The sequence below is a fragment of the Adiantum capillus-veneris genome, chromosome 23 (genome assembly GCF_014529385.1).
Source record: "Adiantum capillus-veneris isolate H3 chromosome 23, ASM1452938v2, whole genome shotgun sequence".
Lineage (NCBI taxonomy): Eukaryota > Viridiplantae > Streptophyta > Polypodiopsida > Polypodiales > Pteridaceae > Adiantum > Adiantum capillus-veneris.
This window is the reverse complement of record NC_140953.1, coordinates 35,924,156-35,947,115: the sequence shown is the minus strand read 5'-3', so window position 1 is coordinate 35,947,115 and position 22,960 is coordinate 35,924,156. Positions and strand designations below refer to the sequence as shown.

The window sequence follows — 22,960 nt, the reverse complement described above, 5'->3', positions numbered from 1 at the left end:
AACAATACGTAATTATTCTATCCTTACCCAGTACCTCTTTGCCTATGCATATCAATGTGTTGTGAAATGCTGGTTCTTTAATGTAGAGAAGTAGTCCCTGAACAATAGATGAAGGAGCGGTAGATTAGTGCCCCACCATAGCCAAGGGCAACTATGACAGCATCCAATCATTCTAATTATGCTCATGATAGCCATATTTTCACTAAAAAGTAAGTCCAATATAGTAATTTTGCTCATGATAGACATCTTTTCACTAAAAAGTGAGTCCATAGTAATTTTTCTTATGACAGCCATAGTTTAGCAAGCAAGTCCAAATCTATCAGAGGTACAACAGACTGGTATGTGTGCGTCTTGCTGCTTTTAGACTTATACACAGAAGAACATAACAATTCAAAAGACAATGGCTTTAGACAAAGGACAATCATCATCACAAAAACAAATCAATTTTTAATTCATTTTTGTACATCATAGTGAGAATGAGGTATCATGCCAATGTTTTGTACATGAGATAGTTAGGAACAACTTATTCTGAAGTGAAAGAAGCCAGGTCCGACAATGATAGACAACATCTTAGCCAGGAAGATCCTAAGTAAAGATAGAGTCCTCACCTGCATCCATATAAACAAAACAACAAATTCATTAGACTTGGTCATGTATTACATATGTCAACAAACCTATCATTTTGTTATCCATGTCCTACTTAAAACCTTTCTAACTTATACCTACCATCCATGTGGTGTAAAATATCAACAAATATCCATTCTCAGAACAGTAAGCCACATATGAAAGTGGCATGTGTGTGTGTGCGCGCGCACACCAACCCTAACCCAAGAACCATACTCAATGTTAAGGCAGTAGGCCCATTGAGTATGGGTCTACTACCTCATCAAGTTGATGAGTAGGATAGTCAAGTATGAACCTTACAAAAGATTTACCACATCCAGAAGTCTATAGTGAACCAAACTTCAACAGAATAATATCTAATAATGTCTTTAGAGAAGAAAGTACTCCGGTAGGAGTTTTAAGGCTTTTTCAACTAGTAAAAATAGTGTAAATGCCGTGCGTAGTTCTTTGTGGAAGCCATATATACTTTCTTTCCCTAGATCATGAAAAATTACACAAAAGTAGTCCGTTTAAAGGTAATATATTCGAGAAATCAAAAGAACCAATTAATCACACATGAGGAAGTAACTTTGTTAACATGTAGCCTAAAACCAACAGAGTCAAAAGACTACAATAGTTATGAGCAAGAACGCAGTCTATAGGCAAGAAAGGACCACCTAACACCTATCAACCTAACAAGAATTTATAGACAATGGATCAATTAAAGCCTATTAACACAAAAATAATCTAAATCCAATATCCTGGTCCTCCCAGTAACCTAGGAGGGCCTTTTGTTTAGGACATATTTTTTCTTTATTAAACTAAATATATATACGAAAAAGAACATAACATTCAAAAGACCACTGACTTTAGATAACTGGACAAAACTTTGCACAAAAACGACTCAGTCTTAGATTCGTTTTTGTAAAAATAAGATAAAAATTAAGCATCATCCCAATGATCTTATACAAAACACTACTGATGTTGTGGATGTCCATCAGGCAGAGGAAGTCCAGTTCTTCATTGACGGATGATGACAGAGGAAGTCCAGTTCTTCATTGACGAACAACTAAGCCAAAAAAATCATAACTAAAGATAAAATTCTCACATGCATCCATATAAATAAGACAACACATTCGTTAGACTTGAATACATATTACAGATGTCAACGAACCCTATCAATTGTTATCCATGTACTACTTGAAAACTTTTTAATTTATACCCACCATCCATAGAGTGTCAAGTATCAATACTCTACAGAAGTGGTTTGAAGCTCTTTTTCAAAAAGGTTTGAGATCTAAAGGCCATAACCCCTTAAGATCCAAGTGTTAAGAAAAAAATTGTTCATTTTAATTCCTAAATGAAATGTGTAGTACCGAGGTGTCTTTCAGAGTTTACCCCATATTTATTTTATAACTTCTTAAAGATATATTTATTTATTTATTTATAATGTGATCAAAATGCCATCATCCCTTCTGATCCAGTGCTTTTCCCTTTTTTTTTGAAGTAATTGAAACATGAACATTTCAAGATGCTTTTTGAATCAACTTTCAATCCTTTTGAGGTAGGTGTTTAAAAATAAGAAAGGATTAAATCCAAGATTTTATTCATTCATCCCGAGCCAATTAATTAGCCAGTCAACCCCTTAATCAAAGGACAGCTTGTATTAGACTAGTATACAAGTTCCAAAATGATCCAAGCATTAGGTCCTAGTTCAGAAACAAAACCCACAATGCCTATTTATATGAGTGATCAATACAAGCCAAATTCCTAACTTTAAGTGATAGCCTCAGCTAATCCACACTATAGCCATATTAAATTCCTTTAATATCAACCTATCTTGTAGACCATTTTCATAAATTAGCAAATTTTACAAATGTGAGAGTTCCCAAGCTTGAAATATAGAAGTACAAAAACTCCTAGTAGCCATTAGTAATAGAAACCGGCAAAATTTTCCTTATATGTGCTCCATCTAGAGAACCAGTATAAAAACAACAATACTAGTACAAAAGCTCCTAATATAATAAAACAAAAACTCCCAAAAGCCAGTAGTAATAGAGACCGACGGCATTTCCTTGATTTTAGACCATATCCAACTCATATGTGATCCATCTCATAAAAATCTATTAATACATGCAATGCATAGACTAAAACGGGCAACCAGAAGTAGTATCGACAGTACACCATAATGTATGAAGCTAATGCCCGATGTAAGTGCTACTGCACTCCTAATATGCCAAGGTCGGGAAATTTATGCCAAGCCTCCTCATGAAACATCACAAAAACCTTATAACAATAGTTATATCTAAGAAATTTCTCTTGTAGATGAGCAAATAAAGTATTAGTTATAGGGTATGTAACTCAATATTCACCTAATCCAATCAAAAGCCAAAAAATCCCCCAATAGGCAAAGTGTATCAAGGCCAGTACTAGATAATTCTAAATGCAATTTATAGATTCCCAAAGTAATTACTGCTCAGCATTACAAGATGTAGTTTACAATATGATGTAGACAATCATTTATACACCACCAACTTCCAAGTTTCAAAGGTTATGCCCTAACCAGTGTCAAAAAGAAAACATCAACTAGAAATGTAATCCCAACCGGAGTTAAAGCTGGTAACACTTTTCCAAAATCTAAAAAAGTTCGATAGCAGCATAGCGTCAAAGATGGAGTTTATATCATAAAAAATGATGTCCCAAAATTTGGTCAGATCCTCTACGTTTGGCAAAAATAACCAGCAAGAAATGAGCATATTTTTTTCAGTTAAATATACAATTGTCGTAGTGAAAAACCAATATGAACTACCACCAAAAACTTTTCAGGTAGCAGTAACTCATCATAGGTTAATACATTATTAAAGTACTATGCAAGCTCAATTCCAAAGAAATCATCAAGCTATTTCCTGCATTAAGAAGCAGATGATCCCCACTACTTATACCATTCAGCACAGCAATACAAAATTAATAAGAGACCATTAAAGCCAGTTCCGCAAACTGGCACCAACTCGCGAGACTTTTGTTTTCTCAACCAACTCCATTTCAAAGTATGCAGAGCAGCAAAGTGAACAACAGGTGAAAATACCACGGCCCTCCCATACTTTCAAATACACACCCACACAAAGGAAGGCTACGTGAGGAAAAAGAGATTCCCTCACCTGTTTATATAGCAGCTTCAGGTACCCCTCCTCGTTGTGTGCAGAGCATTTAACCAAGCATGGCTAAAATCTCCACTAGATTTTTGGTAATAAATCACCATAGGTACGCTCAGTAGGCAAGGACCTCATCTATACAATTGTTCATAATAGGCACGGCCAAATGTCCATTGGTAAATCCCGAGAGGAGGGAAGGAGTATGTAGGCTCGCGGTTGTGAGGGTGAGGGCAAGAGAGGGGGGGATTTATGTCAAGAGGACAATAGATTTACAGGGATGGTCATCAAATAGAAGGGATCAAAGCCATAGTCGACAGGCGCAAGTGTAAGGAAGAAGGGCGCGAGTTAATGCCATACTAGGCACAATAATGCCACCCAGTGTTTTTATAGATGGGAGAAAAACCACCCAGTGTTTGTAGCTATATATACATAAGATGTGATCTACAAGAGGTATGAGGGCATTAAGATCTACTTATCTTTGTAGTTGTATATGTGGAGTCACATGAGCATCAACTCTTCAAGAAATCCAGCACCTTTCTACCAAAGCATGTGAAACTTTCTAATAAAGTATGTCTCTACTTGCACAGCTCTAGGAAAAACAATTCGAGGCATGCCACCAATGTATCAAACAATTAACGTGGGGCTCTTTAAATTGTACTAGTGAGCTCATCCTCTCCAACCATGCAAGGGCTACATATATTCATGTTCGTCTCCAAGTTGTTGCCTCTCATATAGAGAGAGGCAACAACTTGGACATTTTTATAGAATCCTCTCTCATAGAGAGAGAGGATTCTATAAAAATGTCCACTTCCAAACCATAAAAAAATATGGATGTTGATGTCCTCACTCACTATGTTGTGTTAAAACCATCATTTTGGTTCAGAGGCAAATATTCATCATCTGTGTCACTTCTATATCATTCAACCCTGCTTTGCATCCCCTCTGGTGAGTCAACCAATGAGAACAATATTATCTACATAAAGCAATAAGGGTATCCAACTCTCTTATAAATGAGAACACCTTTCACCCCCTCTATCGAGTTTATATCTCATCAATGTACATACCAAAAAGTGCAAGAAAGAGCAAACATCCCTACTTGTCCCCAACGACAGAGTTTGATAATTGCTTTTGATATGTACATCAATGTACATACCAAAAAGTCCAAGGAAGAGCAAACATCCCTACTTGTCTCCAACGACGGAGTGAACTATGTTTGATAATTGCTTTGGTGAACACTTTACATCGTACCATATAGACTCACTTGTATCAACCCAATCCTAGTCTACCAATCAATATTGCTAGATATTGTATCAAACGCTTTGACAAAATCCACATTGTAGCAATAGAGACAACGTCAGCCCTCCTCAATGATAGCTTGAAGTGTAATATATGATCAATAGTAGAGAATAGTCTCATCAACCTAGCATATCTTCGTGCTCATACATCACCTCTTCCCAATGATTCACCTCTTGCTGAATCACGGAAGCCTAAAGCTTGGCCAATATGTGGCCTACCGAGGAGAATATCATCTGCAAAGAAAAAACGTTCCTAAGAACTGTGCACAACCATCAACCCCTCCATCAACACAATCTAATACCTCATCGATTTACATATGAAAAATTGTAGCAAGTAGTGAACATCTCTGCTTGTCTCCAATGGTGGAATAAACCATCTGCCCAACAACTCTGCTCATGTTAAATCCTTTTAGCGTGAAGCTTGGCCAATGTGTGGCCTATCCCAATAGTATGATAGTAAGGACAATAGTATGATACCAAACCTTCAATATTGACACAATGGTGTTATTACCATCCCAATCATGTGATATGACAACATGTACCTATCATTGGCATCTCATATCACTATCATTGGTAGAGACATTAAAGGCACTCGTAAGCGAGACAAAGTTGGCACTACAAAGAGACTCGTCACACATTGTCTCCATACGTCCACACAAGTATTGTGTGTAAATCGCTCGATGCTCTTGAACGAGTCCATGCCTCTTTGAAATTGACTCATGAATAGCCTGTACAACTCTCACCCAAACCGAGCTACTCTTTTTTTGTCTCTCTAGGCGTCATGAAGGTAATCCATGCAAGCTCTAGTCTTTCGACACTCATTATCATACCATATATTGAAACACGTCACATGGGTAGTTGACATCCCTACAATATAGTCACCATACGTTGTGCATCTACATAAACCATTGGAAACTCTCTTGATCCCAAGATCTACATGATCATACCCACAAAATCTTCCATTCACAAAATTCTCAACCAACATTATTTTCAGCCCTCAAATACTCCACAATGTCTCTACGGTTATATGTTTATCGAATATCTTTTTCTCTAAGGTCTCCTTAGCAGCATTTACCACCCGATGCGGTGAGACTTCACCTCTTTTATTTCTTATAAAGGGGGACCCATTCGCCGCTTTGATTAGGTCATTTGCATCACGTTCTCTTGTATTCAGCAAATTCACCCTTGAAACCTTGAATCAAACCAAATTTCTGGGTTGAAACACTTTTCAACTCTTGATTTCCATCAAGGCACATATTTGAAGGCTTCGCCGCCCTTCAAGGGCCTTCTAGCCCTTCAGTTACAGGTTTTGTTTAAATCCCCTTTCAAATGAAGGTCAATTTTTGAAACTACCCTTCGGTCATGAAGGGTGGATGCCAAATTATCCTTCGACCGAAGGGTAGCATTGCAAACTGCCCTTCAAGGACTAGTACTAGAATTCTAAATTATATATATACATATAAACATATTTTCTCTGGCTCATAAATGGGACTTTAGCTAAGTTTAGTGAGTGTCACTATGTAACTCGTGACTCGTGAGAGTTTGGCAATGGGCAATGGAATTTGTCTCTCTTGAGCTCCCAAGTCCCTAGGGCCCATTCCCTTTCACATTAGAATTAAACATTTATTTGGCTGCCCACAGTTCCAAGATGCAAAAGTGGCAAATGCATCATCCGATCTCTAATCCACCAATCACTCACCATTACATCCAAACGGTCTGCATTTCCCCATTTAATGCGGTGTACATCTCAGAGTGAAATTCACTTGACTTTTCTTGTGTTGGGAAAGGCATTCTTCATGTGCACATACATGACTTCTCAAGCTTCCATAGCTGCATACATTTCTTTTTCCAATTCCTACAGGCTTAACTCAGCCTTGATCACTGCCCGTATTTTTTCATACATGGATTCATCTTTGGTTTGAGTAAGCTTCCTCGCCCTTCATCGAGCCAACATGCTTTCGTGCCATTGTCGCTCTAGATTTGGGAAAGGTGTGCACACAATTCAAGCGATGCCTTTCCTTATACGAAGCAACGCCCCCGCTCACATTCAAACAACCCCTCAGCTTTTGGGTGTAATTTCATGTCAATCAAAAAAGTGAGAGATAAGGTGTAGGGAATGGTCCTTCAGGGACCATTCCTATGATACTACGACCGCATGGCAACAGGCGGAGGCCGGGAGCCATTGGTGGGAGCAGTATTGCAGAGAATGGCCACTCAAGGACCATTCCTGACTTTCACAGTCATGGGGAGTGGGGCCAACTGAACCCAGCGATTGCAGTGAGTGTTGACAGTGCACTCAGCAGAACAGATTCTGAGCGCTGAGGTGGCGGCAATTCCTGCGGCTGACTTAGAGCACGCTGCTTCGCGTTCATTGAATTTCATTCCCACAGCTGGCGTGGCTGGCATCCGTCACCTGCAGGCTGGATTATGCACAAGAAAGCTCAGGAGATAAACAGCCCATATCAGCTGAGCTGGAACACCCGACTGTGAAGGCCAAGCAAAGGAGAATCCTTATCAATCTAAACACAGTATCTTGGAAACATAAGTCAGATGATTCTTTCCACTCTGACCTCCCTATTGCACTTCCCGCATAGTTTCATCCCCCAGATAGAAACGTCGTTGTGAGAAAAGCAACCCAGCACCCACTCCCGCTATCAATGCACTACTCTCTATATAACCCTTAAAAATCAAAATCTAACTATTCGAGAAGCCTAGACGTACGCTTAATGATTGATAATTCCCTTAAGCATTTGCGACTTTAATAGGAATCCCTACAAATTAAGGATCTTTGTAAGGCCCATGCAGAGCTCTGGATTGTTTTGGAATGATGTAGCCAACTAGAGGAGCGAAAGAAACACCGAGTTCACAAAATAATTACATTGCAAGAATATATGATGTACAGATTACAAGGATGAGTGCTACATCATCCTATAGCACCTCATTGAATTAAGGAAAAGGCACTTAGCACTGTCGCAACCAATGCATTGCTCTAGTGCTAAACCAACATACAAGGGACTGAGCCTCGATGGAAACCCAATACAAAAATAGACGCTAATCAATTACAGAATACAACAAGAACACTGGACTCTGCAGCAAGAGCCCAGCCACTGCTTTACTAGCAGAGCTCATGTTTCCTTTCCGCTTGAAGAGGAGCTTCCTTTCATCAGCATTTGTCTTGCAGTTGGACTGTTGTGATCGAATGCGGAATGGCCGTAGGCACTGCAACAGCTTATAAGAGCGTAGCCATAACCTGTGACAATCCTTCTCATTCTGGAACAGCTTGTAAGAACTGAAAAGCCGAGTTTTCACGTAGTAACGGTGGCGGATCAATTTCTGACAACTCAATGTCTGATAACGACTTTGAAATATCTTCTACAGAGAAAGGTATGCTGAAGAATAAAACAATGGTTGCAGTTCACGGGGCTGGTTCATATCACACGATTTAGCTCAAACAATAATCATTCAAATAGCTTGCCTTGAATCGTCATCCAGTAAGAACGAGTTATTCAAAGGACTATTCGATTCGTCTGTCATAAGCTTCCTCATGCTAGCTATTACCTGAAATCAGCCACAGATAGTAGAGAGTTCAGAACCCAAGAAAGCAACTCAGATACATCCACCTTCGAAGGAGCTTTTGAGGTCGTGAAACGTTGAAACTGATTACAAAATGACGGAGAAATGCTTATATCCTATGTCTCGCATGTTTTGTCCCAATAATACAATGCATACTACAGCAAAACCATAAGATGGTTCATTTCAGAATGAAGGCTTCACACCATTTCAGGAATATAAATTAACATCTTTGTCCAAATCACATTTATTCTTTCCAATTTAAGGCCGAGATTCACGTGCTTTGGTAACCTACCTCCTTGTTTTCAGCCAATCCAAAAGATCCCCAGCAAGCACCAATATAAATTAAACGATTTGCAACAGTAACGTCCAAGGAGAAAGTTACCTCTGTAGAAACACTGTGAGTCCCATACTTATCATCCCAATACATTGTGCTGATCCGATAAAGCTGTTGAACACTCAATACCTGAGACAAAAGTAGGTGTCAAACAAGCTTATTACTCTTGCCTCCACAATTGTCCACATAAAACTGATGGGGGACACTATTCTTACCGGACAGAGATCATGCATTATTTCATCCAGTGATTTTTTAGGCTTCTGATGTATGACCTGGGGTAAAGCTAAACTGTAAGCACTCACATAGTAATTTGGGAAAAAGACGAAATGAAAGAACTAGATAAACCACCATTAAAACACACAGAAGAAAAACAAGGTCATAACTGATAAGTGTGTGTGACCTACAAACAAAGAGAAGGGAAAGTTCTCTCCCCTACCAAAGCATGCATAAGTCGTATAGACGCTCATGCATAATGTTGCTTGCAAATGTTGAAAGCTTTAAACAGGGCACGGGATAAGAAGTGCGTGGTCAGGGTCCTATCAGCAAAACCCTAGGGAATTTTACCTATTTGAAAGTCACCAAGAACCTCTCTACATATGCGTAAAGAGAGCTGTAGCTGCAGTCAAAACAACTAATCAAGCAAGGACAAGTTCCTAGTATATTGTCTCTCTCACTCAATGGCGTGTGTGCACGTGCCTCTGTCTACACACGAGCCTGTGTGTGGGGTTGTACCCTTTATATTACATAAGACAATTGGCCTTTCACAAAATACGGCCCACATAGGTAAGAAAAACTTGGATTGTCTGTAAACCTTGGTAAAACCAAGGTTATGGTGTTTAACACCACACCACACTGAATCAGGAGATCCGCAGTGACTTTCACATATGGTCAGGAGCAAGGTTGGATCAACACGTGCGTACGGATCGGTTCCTTACCGTCACATATGGTCAGGAGCAAGGTTGGATCAACACGTGCGTACGGATCGGTTCCATACGGTAAGGAACGATCCATAAGCCGCTTTTTTTTTTTTTTTTTTTTTGGGGGGGGGGGGGGGGGGGGGGGGGGGGGGGGGGGGGGGGGGGTGATTTAAAATAATCTAAGTCTCTTGCAGTAGTTATACAGTACGTGGTTGTCTTGTAAAACGTGTCTTTATAAGTTGTTGGCTTCTCTCTGGTTTTTTATTAGAAATGTCCTGGAAAATCTAGTACTTTGCGGTTTTTTTACAAGAGTACGTATTTTTACGTACATAAAAAAATTTCCTATACGGAACAACGTACAATACGTACATATACGCCACGTACAGTACGTTTGGTACCACCTTGGACTCAAGAGATTGTAGAGTATACAGATGCATACACTTACCTTGGGGTTGTCTTCACTAGGCCGAGGTTTTCTTTGGGGAGAGCAGAACAGACTAGACTGACGAGAGCCTATGCGGCCTTGGGAGGCTAGAGAGGATGTGTTCGCAGGTTCAGTTCCAGGAACCTCGGACAAAGTTATGGTTCTTTGATACTTCCGTAGCCTCAGCTATGTTGTATGGGGTGCAGATATGGAGACCTCCTGTAGGCCAGGATGGTTAAAGACGTATGGAGAGGCCCTTGGTATCTATGATCTCTCAACTGATCAGAGCCAAGGCCTCCGTACACCACACTATCATTCGAGCAGAGCTAGCTGCCCCTCCTATGGAGATTAAGGCGCTTACCAGATCAGCCTTCTTTGTGCACAGCTTGTGGGATACTACTAGAGACAGATATACTAGATTGGCCCTTTAGTCTTCCAGACAGTTAGCTCTTCAGGGGGACACTTCATGGTCGTATGCACAGATGACATCATGGTTTCAGACGCATGGCTTCACCATGGACAAGCTGCCCCTTTCCAGTACTCTCTTCAGGCACCTCAATGTCGCTTACACGAGTGGAGATTAGTAGACTCATTCATCAGGACCTGATCCAGCGGGATACCAAGAGGACATGGATAGAGCCGCCATAGGAGTTGGGCACGAAGATGGATTTCTATAGAGAGACCTCACAAGATATGGGTTTGTGATTCGACCTAGCTACATGGACACACATGTCTCATGGTTTGCGGTGTGCCATTGCTCAGATACGTACATTCTCACATCAGCTGGAGATTGAGACAGGTAGATTCAAAGGGATACCAATAGACAGCGGGATATGCCGCTTATGCCAGCTAGGCCAAAGACGGAGCTACATTACATATCTCATTGCACAGTGTACTAAGAGATATGGGGTCGTTTCCACTGCTTATTCAGAGAGGGTTTCGGTCCTTTCTCTAGGGTCATGAGTTATGAGGATCAAAGATGTCTTGGGCTATATCTACTTGAGTTACACAGATATAGAGACACTTTACTGAGAGAGAGAGAGAGAGAGAGAGAAAGAAAGAAAGAAAGAAAGAAAGATTTTTAACGTCTATGTCAGGCCGAAATCGGCCTATGAGACAAATCAAATGTACATTGTGTGTATGTCATCCGTCTATCGGAAAGACAAATGAAACAAAATTGATACAAAACTGAGCTGAAAGTAGGTAGTGGAGTATCTGAGGAGGGATGGAGCTCTATCTCTAGGGGTATATGAGAGAGAGAGAGAGAGAGAGAGTCCCAGAGACAGATTACAGATTTCTTTTCACTAGATATAGGACAGCCAGTGGAGCAGCCATCACTATAGAGCTCGGTCCACACTCATTAGACCACTACCGGCACTCTCATCAACCGAGCACTGGAGCTACCTAGATTCAGACGACAACGATTGAGGAGAGGGGCTACACAGCATCGACGGAGACTACAGCAGAGGATTCGAGCCATACTCTCTCGACATCCAGAGTGCAGATGAGGATGGATTCTAGTAGTAGTATCTTTGTTCTAGTTCTTTTGTACCGAGACATGGTATTACTTTCACCATTTTGTAACACATTGATCTCATAGGTAATTTTGGCCTTTTGAAGACGTTCATATAACATTTCATTTCTCTCTCTTGGTATCCAGCTGGATCATGTCCTCACGAATGAGTTTAGTAATCTCCACCAGTGTGACTGGCTCGATACACTCCTCCCCCTGGTGGCCGACCTCCTCCAGCTCAGTAGCATTGGGTTCCGACAGGGAACCATTTTGGCTCCCTTCAACAGGACCCCCCTGAGGAGGCTCCCTCCACTTCAGCTCCGCCGCCCCCACCGCCTCCTCGCTCAGACGCCTCCTCTGCCTCCCCCTTCTCCATCCTCACCCCACCCCCCGCTCCTCCTTTCTCCCGAATGGGGCCCTCTACCGCATCTCCGGACCCATCCGACACCCGAAGGCACTCTCTCGGTGGTGCTTTCACTACGAGTCGCATGGCTCGTGAGCGCCAGCCCCGTCTGAGGCCGCCTCTTTTGGTTCAGACTTCTCAGTGCAACAGTCCCTCGAGGTTTCACCAGTTTCGACATTCGCACACAATGGGACTTCTTCGACTACAGCTTCACAAGCTTCACACGATTCCTAGGAGATCCTTCTCCCGACCTGGAGGAGGCTTGCCTTCGAGTCCACGTCCTCTTTCAAGCAGCTCGAGGCACTGAGACTTTGGACACAACAGTAGGTTTCTTCTTTCCGCTGTGAGGCAGGGATCCTACAGAGTGGACCTTGCACACAGTTCTTGATTGGCTCCAGGTCCAGGCCACTTAGTTCACTCATCACAAGGGGACCTAGGGGTGACAGATCTGGTACAAACGCTTTGGCCTTTGGCCAAGTTCAGTGTAACGCCACCGGATGCAGTAGGTTGCAAGCACATTGTGGTGCATTTGTTTGCTGACACTCAAAGCCCCCTTGCTATGTATTTGTACATGAGGATTCTTGGACAAAGGATGTAGCCCTATGGGCTCCACGCTTGGCTTGGACCTAGGTGGGACAGTCACTTCAGACGCGCTTGTCTAGAGGTCACTCGTATGCGGATTACTCCCTATCCAAACCGGCCCCAAAGATAGCGAGATTGGTTGCTATTGAAACATCAGTTTTCTCTAACTCACTCATGAGGATCATCTCATGGAATGTGCAGGGATTAAGAGGGCCCCAATTTCGTATCAAAGGGGTCGACTGCATCAAGCGCTTCAGCGATGCCTTGTGGGTGGTGAGATTGATATTCTTATGCTACAAGAGCATCATTTGTGTGAGAGCCGCATCAGACTATGTGGTCAAATTTTACGTGCTCAGATGATGTATTCTTGACAACATCTTCACTTTTTGCGAGGTGCCGGCCATTGCACGTCTCCGATGAGAGGATTTGGTGATACTCCTTCTCGACTTTGAGAAGACCTACGACAAAGTTGACTGGGACTTCCCCGAGGGCACTCTACACAAGATGGGTTTCACAGATCATTGGATTAGAGGTGTATCAACTCTCTACAGGCGTACGCACGATCAAGTGCAGGTTCTTGACTTCTCAACAAGTTGGCTTGCGTGGTCTTGAGCTCCCTATTAAGGCAGATGAGCTTCTTGATGCTGAGTTTGCCGACGACTCAGCCTTGTACTTGGAGGACCAAGAGGCCAATCTGCACAAGTGTCAGCAAGCTCTTGAGATGTTTTGTTGTGCACCAAGCGAAATGATCAACTGGAGAAAGACAGTTGCTTTCTGGGTTGGCAGTGCTCCTACACCTACTAGGTCGCCAGGTGAGGGTTTCAAGGACTGAGTTCGCTACTTGGGTCGTCAGGTTGGCTTGGACTTGCCTCCAGAGCAGCAAACTGCTCCCCTGCTCATGAAGTTGCTACATTGGAATTTGGCACGACTCTCTTTGGTAGGCAGGGTTGTACTAACCAACCAAGTGATGTTGGTTACTATGTGGTACATTACATCTTGCTGGATCTTCTCGAGCTCTTGTATCAGCCATTTAGAGAGGCTGATCAAGAATTTTCTTTGGTCAGGGTGTGACACTCAATTAGCCCACGCCAAAGTAGCCTGCTAGGTCATCACTCTACCATGTTATCAGGGGGGGTTGGGGATCATAAACACAGCACAGCACAGCAAAGCCCTTCTTGGAAAGTTTGTTGTCAGAGGACTACTTCCAAGGGAGGAGCCCTGGAAGGAGTTGTTCCTTCAGCAGCTTAGATCTCAAGTGCCTCATGCAGGAGGCACTTGGAGCCCTTCCATCAGGTGGATCTTCACAGAGATGCAGAGAGTTGGTCTAAGCACCAGACTGGAGGATCGATTTGCTATGAGCCTGCTTCTCTCTTGGGAGCAGCTATAGAGTTGCCTGGAGCAGCACCAACCCACTTGTACGGAGGAGCGCTTGAGACAGCCCCTTCTTTGGAACCCCATGGTTAGCACTCAAAGAGGCCACTTGGCTGGTAGTAGGCCTCATGTTTCTTGAGGTCCCATGGCAGAGGGTCCAGCACGCACTCTAGGCGACTGGCTTCAATTTTCAGGTTTGTCAGAGGAGGTAGAGAGCATCCAGCTACAGGGCATGAGAGGGTGCAGAGCATGTGCCAAGGCATTACAGAGGCTTTACCAGCGGAGTGGGTCACTCCTCCGGAGACTATAGCTCCTAGATGGATGGGGGCCTTCACGCGACTGGAGGTCGTCATTGCAATTTGCGCGTGCTCAGAGTCCGTACCCTCCATGTCCTTCGAGATCCAGGGCGAGGGTCGACTACACAAAGTCTCTGTAGAGGCTCCATAGGTTGCAGAGTGTTGTTTTTAGAGGATACGAGTAGTGGACATCTATGGGAAGACTTGTCTCACAAATCCTGACCCAACAAATCTTGAGACACGCCACAGGAGGCTTTGGCTCGGGAGCGCTGCCCTCTGTCACAAGTGCAGTGGGACCTTGGAGAGTGGTTTTGGAGAGACCTGTTCTCTTCTGTTACCACCCTAGGATCCCTTTCTTTCAGTACACTGTTCGATTGGGGCGTCACATACTGGCAACACAGAGAGAGGCTCGTCCTGCTGTAGCCATTGGCAGGAGGAGGGTCTCACAGTTGAGTTCTTGTCAAGCTTTTGGGTGTGGTTGTGGGACTCCAGACAACCGAGGCGAGTCACTTTGTTTCAGTGGCTAGTTGCACACAGAGCTACAGCAGTGGGGAGCTCGCTAGTGCATAGTGGCCTTTCGATAGCTTATGCAGCTTGCAACCATCCTTTGGAGAGCCAGCGTCACTGTCTATGGGACTGCCACATGGCACAGCAAGTTTGGCTTTGGGTTCTTCGGCTGATGCCAACTCTTTCCACAGCGCGACAGTACACTTGGGGTGATGCTGCCTGGTCCACCCTTACGGGCGCCCGACGTTGGAGTTTGAGCTATCATCCACCAGTAGGATGATAGTGATCTAGGGGGGTCGAACTACCTTCAGCCTGCTACAGAGCTTACCCCCCAAGAGAGGAGCACGGAGAGAGAGGGGTGTTGGGAGCTCGTTTATGGCCTGACACTCGAGTATATATTTCCTACAATCCCCTTAAGTGAATATATGCACCTCCATTGCAGCTTCTAATTGATTGTTCTACTTTTGCTGATTGAATTGTGTTATTATGGCATGTCAGCATGGTTAGGTGTTTCCTCTTATATGTAATCAGACTATTGTTTCAAAAAGCAAGATACATACTGCTTCATATGGCGGGCCCGTTGTTTCCGCATCCTCGAGGCTCGCCCTGTCCCACCGGCAGAGACAGTGCACGACTTTTGGCTGGAGTGGATCCATACTCTCAAGGGCTAGTTTGAGAGACTTCAGGGCAGCTCCGACCGCATACAGGAGTGCTTTCCTGCAACTCTGGCGGCATGGGCCCTTCTTCACCATGGTCCAGGGTGCACCCAGATGGCACTATCGTCCACCTGTGTGGCTTTTCCCTTCTCCCATCTTGTGAGTTAGACTCCATTGCACATATTTTGTTTTCTCACTGGGAGAGTCTCCCCCCTTATCTTTGATGTAGCCCTCTCTAGTAGAGGTGGTTGTAGCCCTATAGTAACTAATGGAAGGATCTTTTCCTTGGGGGAAAAAAAAAAAGAGATCGACACACTCAAGGAGGAGGTTGCCTCCCTTAGGGATCGCTCACCATGTGAAGAGGGAGAGATTGTCGAAGTGAAGGAAGCAATGAAAGAGGAGCTCACAAAAGTCATTGCTGAGACCATCGAGATGATGACAAAAGCCATGGCCGACTCCATAGAAGGGAAGATGGAAGCCAAGCAGAAGGGAAGGGTGGAGGTAGTACCTAAAATCCCCTGCAAAGAAATCAAAGAGGAAAACCAAAAATGTGATCACCTCCTTATACAAACCACAATAGAGGAGGACAAGATGAGACGAGCACAAGGTCTCATTGTGCGAGTGACGACGCGCATCAAGGAGACACCCACCTCTACCCCCGAAGAAGATGCCAAAGAGCTTTGACTCAAGGTCGGATACAAAAACGACTCCCTCCACTTTGCACGACATGGAGAGCCAGGAAGGAGACCACGAAAAAGAAAGCTTTCATCCTCCACTTTCCCAATGAGGTGGAGAGGAATATCTTCATGAGGAAGAGGGTGGCATTGCGTGTACTACAAGGGCCATCCATATTCCTTGACGATAATCTCACACACACATGGATATTGAGCATCGACGAGCATCTATCCCCGGAGTACTACAGACCCACAAAGAGGGCAGGAAGGCCATATACAGAGACAGTCGGGTCATCGTTGATTGCAAGGCCACTAACTAGGGACTCGCGGCCTATGAGACACCTCAGTTAGAGATACACATGGCGATATGGAACTATACGGTTCCTTGTGGACACATCCAAAGATACTAGAGGAGGTTACGCATGACCGAGACCTCATTCAACTCACAGACAACATGAGAGCCCAGACAGAGGTCTACCTAGAGTACAGGACTTATCAGTTTGAGTCTCTACATAGGAAGTGTACACGGCACAACACTTCCAGAGGCTCTGGTGGAGTAGCAATCCTCTATCGTCGCTCACTCCACACAAGAATACATACAGTAGCACGCGACCCAGACACAAGTTACATATGGATGCAACTTGAGCTATCTGAGGAGCACATCCTATACATTTCCATTTGCTATTTTGCACCCAACAGATCCAGATTTGCACAGACAGGAGGAGGAGAGACAGAGGAGTCGATGCGCTGCACACCTAGAACAGTGCTTCACATTGATGACGCTGCCTGTGCAGCAAGGTGGTCTACACTTCTAACCACCTATGGCCTCTACTCCTTGCGCGACAACCCCTTGAAGCTTTACTGCACTAACAGCTGTATACACACACACAACGGCAGAGTTCCGTCCCTAGATGCTTTGGCCCCAAAGACTAGCGCCCCTTCCGGTATTTCTTTATTATTGCTTCACAAAGGTACAACTCCTTGAGGGTCCGGCTCTCTCCGAGACTCTGTGTCCAGATGCTCTCCAAAGTGAGATCCCAAGGGTCCTTATAAACAGTACAAGGGATGCCCTAGAGCAGAGCTCCAAAAGCATCAGTTTTAAAATTACTTGACCCTAAAAGCATCTCCACCAAAAAGCATACGAAAAAATACCATGCCTTGCAACCAACGCAAAACAGGAAAATCCGTACAGCAGTGCCACATGGCAGCCAGCGCAATTTACGAAAATCTTCCTCATCCTTTAAGCCCCTCGGCCGGTGCTCCATAAGTTGATAGGGGGTTAAGTTTTTAAACCCTTACCCTTTAGGCCTCTCGGCCACATCTTTTGGGTTCAAATCTTCTCAGTTAAGAGATTTTAAACTCTCGGCCCTTAGTTCCTAGCTCTCGGCCACCTAGTGCTTCATGATCATATGCCACTTGCTGCTCCTATGCTCGATTACCACCCATGTCATCACGCTTTTCAAAGGTATATATGTCTACCTCTCATGAGACTGTGTATGTTGCCTCCGCTCTGAACCATCTATCCACCTAGTGCATCAAGCTGCCATATGACCACTAAGACTACCACATACAAAATGGTGTAATAGTAAACCAATAAAATAAAATAAAAACTGCTGTTCTAGATCTCCTCCATGTACCATTGGTGGAGAGATGAACCAAGGAGGATTCTTCACGAGAGGGGTGAAGAATCAACTTAAGGGTGGGGGTGTATACACCATCGAATGATGCACCACCCTCACTCAAAACGACATGAAGACTATTGCCAACCTCTGTAATATGTGGCTGAAATTCTGGCAGTAGTCTTGGAACCCTAGTTGTGACTGCTAAACCCTCACAAGGCTAGCTAAATCCATCCCCTGCCTCTTATGTATACAAGTAATAAAATGGTCTGCTGAAACTGAGGGGACTCTTTGCCAATGCTAGACTAGCCGCATCTGATGTCTTGAAATGAAGCCTATAACAACCTCTCCCCAACCAGAATCATCAGACTCGAGGTACGGAGGCTGGCTCGCTGAAAACTACTCTCAGACCACTTTGTATACCAAAGAGCATTCCTCCTAACGTAGCCACTCGATTGTGAATGGAACTGAGTGTCTCTGCTGAGAGGCTGACCCCAACGGATAATGCGGCAGAATCCACGATGAAGAGTGATCTCACCTCCGAGCAAACCGAAAGCAACCCAAAAGCCAAAAAAGCGGATTTCCAGATCTAGAATTTGGAAGGCTCATGTGTCCCCAACACCATACTCGCTCCGACGAAGAGCAATGCCCAGTCTACTAGTTGTCTAGGTTTGAATTGAGAGCGATGTTGGAAGAGGCCTTGCATGGAGACTAATTATAAACGAGCATAGATAGAATAGGTGCGTTCAGGTGTCCTGCCCAAACCCTAGGGCCCTTGAGAGCCTCCTGAGTCTCTACATATAAGTAGAGAGAGCTCTAGTTGCACCCTAGATAGCTAATTGAGTTATTTTCCTTGCACATCGCCTCTCTGGCTCATTTGGATGTGTGTCAGTGCACATGCACGCATGTGTGTTGTCTTTGTGATTAGTGTGGGGGTTACTCGTTTTCATTAACCCACTACTTGCTTTACACAAGCACTTCTGCTCACCGGGCAGAACAAAACACACACTTTTGCTCTTGTTGACAGAACAAAAACACGTACCAAGAATCCAACTGCTTGTCGGATATATTTGAGCTGCTCCCAAGACTTTCCTGCATACTGTGCAGAGCAGCAAGAATGGCAAGGAAAGATCAGCACGCCAACGACATTTTGGACAAAAAGAAAAAAAATCAAGAGAGAAAACAGTATGACCTTCTCAGATGTTTCGAATATCCAGCGTTCAAGCTCCGCAAGACCAGCTTTTACATATTCCCCATTACTAAATGAGCAGCATTCTCGTCTCAACAAGAGGCTGACAAAAAAATCACATCAATTAAAACCAATCATCACCCAAGGAAAATGAACAAATATGTTTGAAATCTAACAAACGATTTTAGGTAGTCACAACCTGTTAAAAAGCTGCACATTGATAAAAGAGAATATTTGAGTGAATATCTTGCATATCAAAAATGGTGGCACCTGCACAGACATACAGAAGTTTAATCATTTGCTGGCTACTATGGAGAAAACCTGGGCACATGTTGTTGAAAGGCCAAAAAAAGTACATGGTTAGAGCGTAGTGTATTCAAGAGTGTATTCAGACTATTTATGATGCTATGCCAATGACTGCTCAATAGATGCTGTGACGACGAGATTGCGCTTGGAGAGCGTGAGTGCCCTTTCGCCATGCCAACACGAGACGTTCGTGGTGCCTTCACGAAGGAAAAATAAAACATCTCTCAGTATGGGTTTACATTAAGCAAAACAAAAGAAAAATTCTCCAGAAGGACCAATACAAGGATTTAGAATATCAAAACTAACACCTTAGTCTTTTTTCATATTCAAATTAAACATCAAGACCAAGTACAAAAGTACTCCCAGCATACATTTAAGTACATGGCACCAATTGCATATTAAATATTGAAAGACAATACACATTTTATGTAGAGAAAATTAGTTGAGAAGAGGTTTCTCGATTAAGATTTGAGTTTTTTTAAACTGGGGTCCCAAGTTATAAAAAAACCAAGTTTGAAACGTGTTTTTCAGAGATGAGACTTGTCAAACTTTTTGAAAGTCTATTCAAAAGAATTTGAATGCAACTATGCTTTACACTTGTCATGATCCAGACCACCGTAAGGGGTGAGTTAATTAAAAATGAGTCTAGAATTGGAAATGTCTAGTGGCAAGTAGAGTAGGAAGGGGTGTGAGACACCTGAATGCAAGCAGTTAATAAAGGTGATATCTCCTTTTTCAAGTTATCCCGAAGCATTCCATAAAGCTTTTCAACAAATGCAGTGAGCTGCTGCTTGAATAGTAATGCTGGATATTTGGCCTCAACTTGTCGTAAAATCTCCAAACCAGCCAGCCCCCCATTCATGGACACGCTTACAAGACTTGATGGCGAACGAAAAGTCTGTACACCAAGTCAAGAAACGTACATGAAGTGAAATGTAATGAACATAATCTGAGATTACAGAAGGTAATGATGTCACTGCAAAATTTCTCACTTGAGTCATTCTACCCAACAATGTTGCAGAGGGTGTCTGCCGGCGCTGAGGCGTATTAGGAGCACCGCTTGGTTTCAGATTCCGTTGCAGAAGGAAGAGAAGGCTGGAAGTGTTTGATAACCAATAAGCCAGGGCATCATTGCTCTCTTGACCCTGTGCATGGAATACGCAGACATAATGAACAAAACACGAATTTAAATGTATGGCAAAACATCACACAGAAACCAAGAAACATTGTAATGGATTTTTTTTTAAAAGACCTTGCGTCTGTGCTTTGAGGTGTCTTTATAAACTGACTCTCTCTTGTTGGGTAAAAGATTTAAAGAAAATGAGAATTGATTATAGCTGCTTCAAACTCTAATGAGGTACATATCTATGCATTACCTCTACAACTGTTCCAATTGTCTCAATAATGCGGTCAAATATATTGGTCCTCTCAGACTCAAATGCACGCCAATGAAGTAAGCATTTATAAATGATGCATGCTGCAACAGGTTTGTCGTGGCTGAACCCTACATCTTGCATAACACATCGTAGGAGTGCTTCCTGATTATCCTGCTAGCAACCAAACTAGCTATGATTAGCTCATTCACGAATCGTTTAAACCAAACCTCAAGGAAGAAATCCAGGAAAACATGCCTGTTGTCTATCTATGAGCATTCTCTGGCGTCTTTGCTCAGACTGAGTCACACTTTGAGAAAAGTATGGAGAATTCTACAAAACATAAAACTAGTCAGGTCAGGATACTGTTACTTGGACACATTTAGAATCTCATTATACCTGTATAGGGCTTGTTTGCCAGCTCTTGAAGTCTCCATTTGTAAGACGATACATTTCTGGAGTTCTCTGAATATATTACCAAAGAGTTATTGTAAGATTCTTATTTGATTTCTTAGCTTGACTTGAAATAATACTTGAAGTATTGTTTGTACAACAAAAACACCAAAATGTCCTCATAGCTACCAAAACAAGTAAAATATACACTTCAAAAAAAAACTGAAAACCCATCAACTTGCATGAGAACTCACTTGCTGCACAACAGGCCTCACACGATCTGTGAGTGTACTTGTTGGAGAAATTGAAAGCGCTTGCTTTCGAAGAACTTGGTTCTCTGATTCCAGATTTGACATTTTTTCCTCGAGCCTAGATATAAAACAGTAAATGAGAACCAGCAAACCAAGCAGGTAGAGAACAAAGGCTGCAACACTCTTTGCAAACCAAGCAAGTTACCCTAGCTAGAGAACAAATGCTGTAACACTCTTTGCAAACCAAGCAAGTTACCCTAGCTAGAGAACAAAAGCTGTAACACTCTTTGCAAACTCCTATATCAAGAGAGCTGCTAACCTTTGCAGTGTTTCTTGCACTTTGCTTATTCTGGACTCTGCTTCTCTGGCTTTTTGCAACCTTTCCTCACTCTCTTTCTTAGCCTTTGTCAGATCCATTGCAGCTTCAAGAGCTTTCGCTTCAAGATCACTGACAAGAACCTATAAAATTTGAACACCAAACACACAGAAATGAAGCACTCAAAATAATTTTGATTATCATTCTCACATATACATCCACACCCATCCCCCCCCCCACAAAAAACAAAAAAGGAGGTATAGGGCCCAGCCCATTACATACCCTCAATTGATCATTCTCCTTGGCAAGCTTCTGATTCTTAGCCTCACTGGCTTCAAGAGTTGGTCTAACTTTCACCAAATTAGCCAACTGGGTTGAAAGCATTTTGTTCGTCTCACGTTCTTTCAATATGTGAGCCCCCAACATTTCCACTTGTTGTTGCATTTCCATCAGAACATCTTGCATTTTCCCAAGTTCTTGTGCCTTTGATTCCTCCACATCAATCTGCAAATATCAGCACAAAACAGTAAGAGCACTGAAATGTCGACGACCACAATATAAAAGCTTAGAAGGACACCCCCCCCCCCCCCCCCCCCCCCCCCTTTTTCCCCACTGCGCACCACGAAAAAAAAAAAAGTCTCCCAAATTTGGAGTTAAAATTGGCATTTCTTTGTTGCATTTGATTCAGCCAAGCTAGTAGGAAGTCTGAGGTGTGTCAGCATAGATGATAAAGCTATGACCAGCAGAGCAAGTTACCCTTTATAAAGAAACATGAGGCTCACATTAATTCCAGTGTATTGCACAAATCAAGCAATTGCGGCAAGTATTCATCATCCCATGATTGGCTCTTGCTCCAATGCTTTCATACAGTCGGAACCAGAAACGACACGAATCTCAACACATAAAACTTCATTCCTATCAGGCAACACTGCCGGGAGCTCAGAGCCTTGCCAGGATAGAGGATAGAGCTATGGCCGTTACACGTATAACCTTCCTAAATGGAAATAGAAGGCCCACTTCAGTTCCAGTGTATTGCAAATATCAAGGGCTTGTAACAAGTCTGGATTGTTCCCGAGAGATTCTTGGTCAAATCTGTTTTTCACCAAAAAAAAAAGCAAGACCTAGAAAACCTCGAGGATCCAGCCCTAACGAGGGAGAGGGGACCCCCAGGTCCCTTGGCCTTGGGGCAGACTTTGGTAGTATCTCCTCGCTC

The 22,960-nt window shown here is 43.1% G+C and overlaps 1 protein-coding gene across 2 annotated transcripts in view; it reads right to left on the bottom strand.

Annotated features, from left to right (window-relative positions):
- Nucleotides 1-7,912: 7,912 nt before the first annotated feature.
- Nucleotides 7,913-22,960, bottom strand: part of LOC147427634 (myosin-11-like) — a 146,323-nt gene continuing 131,275 nt past the window's right edge. For both annotated transcript variants that reach the window (XM_086497791.1, XM_086497790.1), the window contains 16 exons: nucleotides 22,030-22,251; nucleotides 21,751-21,890; nucleotides 21,435-21,549; nucleotides 21,187-21,252; nucleotides 21,046-21,120; nucleotides 20,791-20,961; nucleotides 20,407-20,559; nucleotides 20,112-20,312; nucleotides 19,465-19,611; nucleotides 19,308-19,378; nucleotides 19,112-19,211; nucleotides 18,962-19,018; nucleotides 9,173-9,229; nucleotides 9,006-9,086; nucleotides 8,526-8,608; nucleotides 7,913-8,439 (listed from right to left, as the gene is read on the bottom strand). In XM_086497791.1, the coding sequence (XP_086353917.1) occupies nucleotides 8,316-8,439; nucleotides 8,526-8,608; nucleotides 9,006-9,086; nucleotides 9,173-9,229; nucleotides 18,962-19,018; nucleotides 19,112-19,211; nucleotides 19,308-19,378; nucleotides 19,465-19,611; nucleotides 20,112-20,312; nucleotides 20,407-20,559; nucleotides 20,791-20,961; nucleotides 21,046-21,120; nucleotides 21,187-21,252; nucleotides 21,435-21,549; nucleotides 21,751-21,890; nucleotides 22,030-22,251 (1,863 nt within the window). In that variant the 3' untranslated portion in view covers nucleotides 7,913-8,315. The remainder of the gene's footprint in view (nucleotides 8,440-8,525; nucleotides 8,609-9,005; nucleotides 9,087-9,172; nucleotides 9,230-18,961; nucleotides 19,019-19,111; nucleotides 19,212-19,307; nucleotides 19,379-19,464; nucleotides 19,612-20,111; nucleotides 20,313-20,406; nucleotides 20,560-20,790; nucleotides 20,962-21,045; nucleotides 21,121-21,186; nucleotides 21,253-21,434; nucleotides 21,550-21,750; nucleotides 21,891-22,029; nucleotides 22,252-22,960) is intronic.